At 43.6% G+C, this 2,620-nt stretch overlaps 1 protein-coding gene across 1 annotated transcript in view; it reads left to right on the forward strand.

The window, feature by feature from the left end:
* The window catches only part of nus1 (NUS1 dehydrodolichyl diphosphate synthase subunit), a 13,868-nt gene extending 11,616 nt beyond the window's left edge, over positions 1-2,252 (forward strand). The window contains exon 5 of the mRNA XM_037685287.1: positions 1,982-2,252. Coding sequence (XP_037541215.1) covers positions 1,982-2,072 — 91 coding nt within the window. The 3' untranslated portion in view covers positions 2,073-2,252. The remainder of the gene's footprint in view (positions 1-1,981) is intronic.
* Positions 2,253-2,620: the final 368 nt, after the last annotated feature.

Consider the following 2,620-nt stretch of genomic DNA (forward strand, 5'->3'; position numbering starts at 1 on the left):
AAATACAACAAGAGGAGACGTTGCCCAGTCTGTGGAGTGGATGTTCCGGCCACACCACGCTCACCAGCTCGCGCACACGCTCCTGCCCAGCAGAGACGTGGACTGCATGTCCCACGGGGAGCGTCTTCATCCACCTTCAGCTGTGTGCCCTGAGACAGTTGTTTTACGCACAGCGTCTCCAGACAGCTCTGCAGGACGCACGCACAACTACTGTGTCGAAACTCCTTCATACATTACCGCGGTGCATAACATTTCAGACATGATAAATAAACTTACAGGGGAAAAAAAATACGAGTGAAATGTTTGATGTGTATTGCATCACGTATCAACAGCGGTACTAATTTGTCAAAATAACAGCGATCAAAATGTCAGAAAGACAATTTATTATTTAAAATAAATGGATGGATGGATTGTCTTTAACTGGACAACTGAGGATTGAAGCACCTGAAGGCAGTGGTAACTGAGACTGGAGCAGAACAACGCGCAGGACTGAATTCAGCTGAGTTCGGGCTGAGTTCGGGTCGGACGGACAGTGTGTGTGTGTGGGAGGTTGACAGAATAGGACCTGCAGTGCATTCACACACAGGCTTGTTAATTGTTGTTGCTCTCTAAAATAGTAATTTCAATTCAACCTTTATTTATACAGGTTGTTAGTCTCATTGAGCCTCGTCATTTACAAGAGAGACCTGATTTAATCAAATGTTTACAGATGTTTAACAACCTGTTAAAATACACCAGAATGCAGGAAGTGGCATCTCTTTTATTCCAAATTTTCTGGGGGTGGACCTGCCCCCCCCTGATTCAACCCCCCCCCCCCCCCCACCCCCGGACCGCCTGCTGTTTGTGTTCCAGCATCTATTGGTTTACAAATTAAGCCCTGGTTTCATGAGAGGTAGAGTGACATTAATAAATCAGCAGCTTATCATATCGCTAAAGACACGGTCCCGGTCTCAGCTGTGGAACAAGATGGCTAACTTTAGCCATCTTGTTAGCTGTTAAGGACCGTGTCGTTAGTGATATGATAAGCCACTGCTTTATTAATTAAGGCCCGGGTACAGACCTGCGTTCAGAATGTCCTCCTATTGAAGAAGGTCCAGGTACAGGCACAAGTGATGCTCACCAGTGAACGTTGTGATTCAGAGAAGGTTTTGGTTAAAGTGCTGTGGTTTTAGAGATGTTGGTCAAGAAGAAACACTTGGAGTACGTGTTATAAATGACTCGACTACAACCACATCAAGTCTCTGGCTGATATCTGTCAAATTCATATCTGTATAATTATAGCCCATTTTGTGTTCTGGGTCCCCCCACCCCCACACAGTGACTGCTAAAGACCAGCTCCCCATGACCCTGAACAGGCGCAAATTAAGATGGACATATTGGTCTCAGCTACAACCACACCAACGTTCAGCTCAGTTTCTGTCAAACTGATAGCTTTTCAGTCTTTTTTGTGTTTTTTAATGTCAGTTGGCTGTGTCGGCCATCATGAAATAGGCTAACCCCAAAGTTTATCATTTGTACATGTACATTTATTGATTACTTTCTGAGATATCCAGTCATATCTGTCTTGCAGTTCATGTGATATTTTGCTAACAGACAAACAAATGAACTCCCACACAGAGATAGATGCAGTGTTTGTTTTTCATTTGGTGGGTGATGAACTGTGCACAAACTTGGACCACAAGGACTGTTGATTTTTTTCATTCAACCTTTATTTAGACAGGTAAATCCCATTGAAGACTCATTTACAAGAGAGACCTGATTTCAACAAAGAAAGATGACAACAATGGACAACAGCGACAACAATAGACAGCCACAAAAAGGCATAATTTTTTTTGATTTTTTTTACAAAGAGATGGCAAAAAAAGTAACAAAAAACAGCTAGATTATAAGGCGAATGTAGAAAAGTAAAAGCAGGAACATGTCTGCATTGGTCGATGTGTGCTTTGAAGCTGAGGTTCAGCGTTGTGTTCTGTGTCTCCAGCTCCCTGCCGTCCCACAGGAACGTCTCGTACGAGGACTTGTTGGGGGCCCTGCAGCAGTATGGTGTCTGTCAGCAGCGCCTTGGACAGTGATGTGCAGCTCAACAGCTTTAAACCATCCCAGGAGACTCCTCCTTCATGATGACCAACTCTGTCTCCTCCACTAGAACTGAGAGACCAGCCCATTTCATACCAACCAGCTCTTAGAATAAAATCCAGTTTCAAGACTTTTGAACTCTGTACCAGTAATTGTTCCACAAAGTGACACGTTGACAGGAGTGGACTCGTCACTAACCTTCAGTCTCCTGGTTGTCATCCATCACCAGCCCTCCACAGAACCTGGAGGAACAAGAACTTTCAGTACATCAGAGCCACATTGGGAGCTCAGACTGATGACTAATGTGTAAATATGATGTCACTTTTATTGTTGAGACCGTCTGAGGCTTCCACCTCTGTTTGACTCATCAAAGTGTGAAACAAAGGAAAACGTTGATTATCCACTTAAATAACCAAAAAAATGTTACCAGGTCATAACAACGTTAAGTTGAAGAGGTAACAGCTGGGCTGGTGTTTCTCTACAAATATGCCCTAGACTCCAGCTTTCACTAATGTTCTTAAAGTTGTCTAAAAGAAACGTGACA

Source organism: Nematolebias whitei, chromosome 12 (assembly GCF_014905685.2).
Source record: "Nematolebias whitei isolate Nwh7 chromosome 12, NemWhi1, whole genome shotgun sequence".
NCBI classification, from domain to species: Eukaryota; Metazoa; Chordata; class Actinopteri; order Cyprinodontiformes; family Rivulidae; genus Nematolebias; species Nematolebias whitei.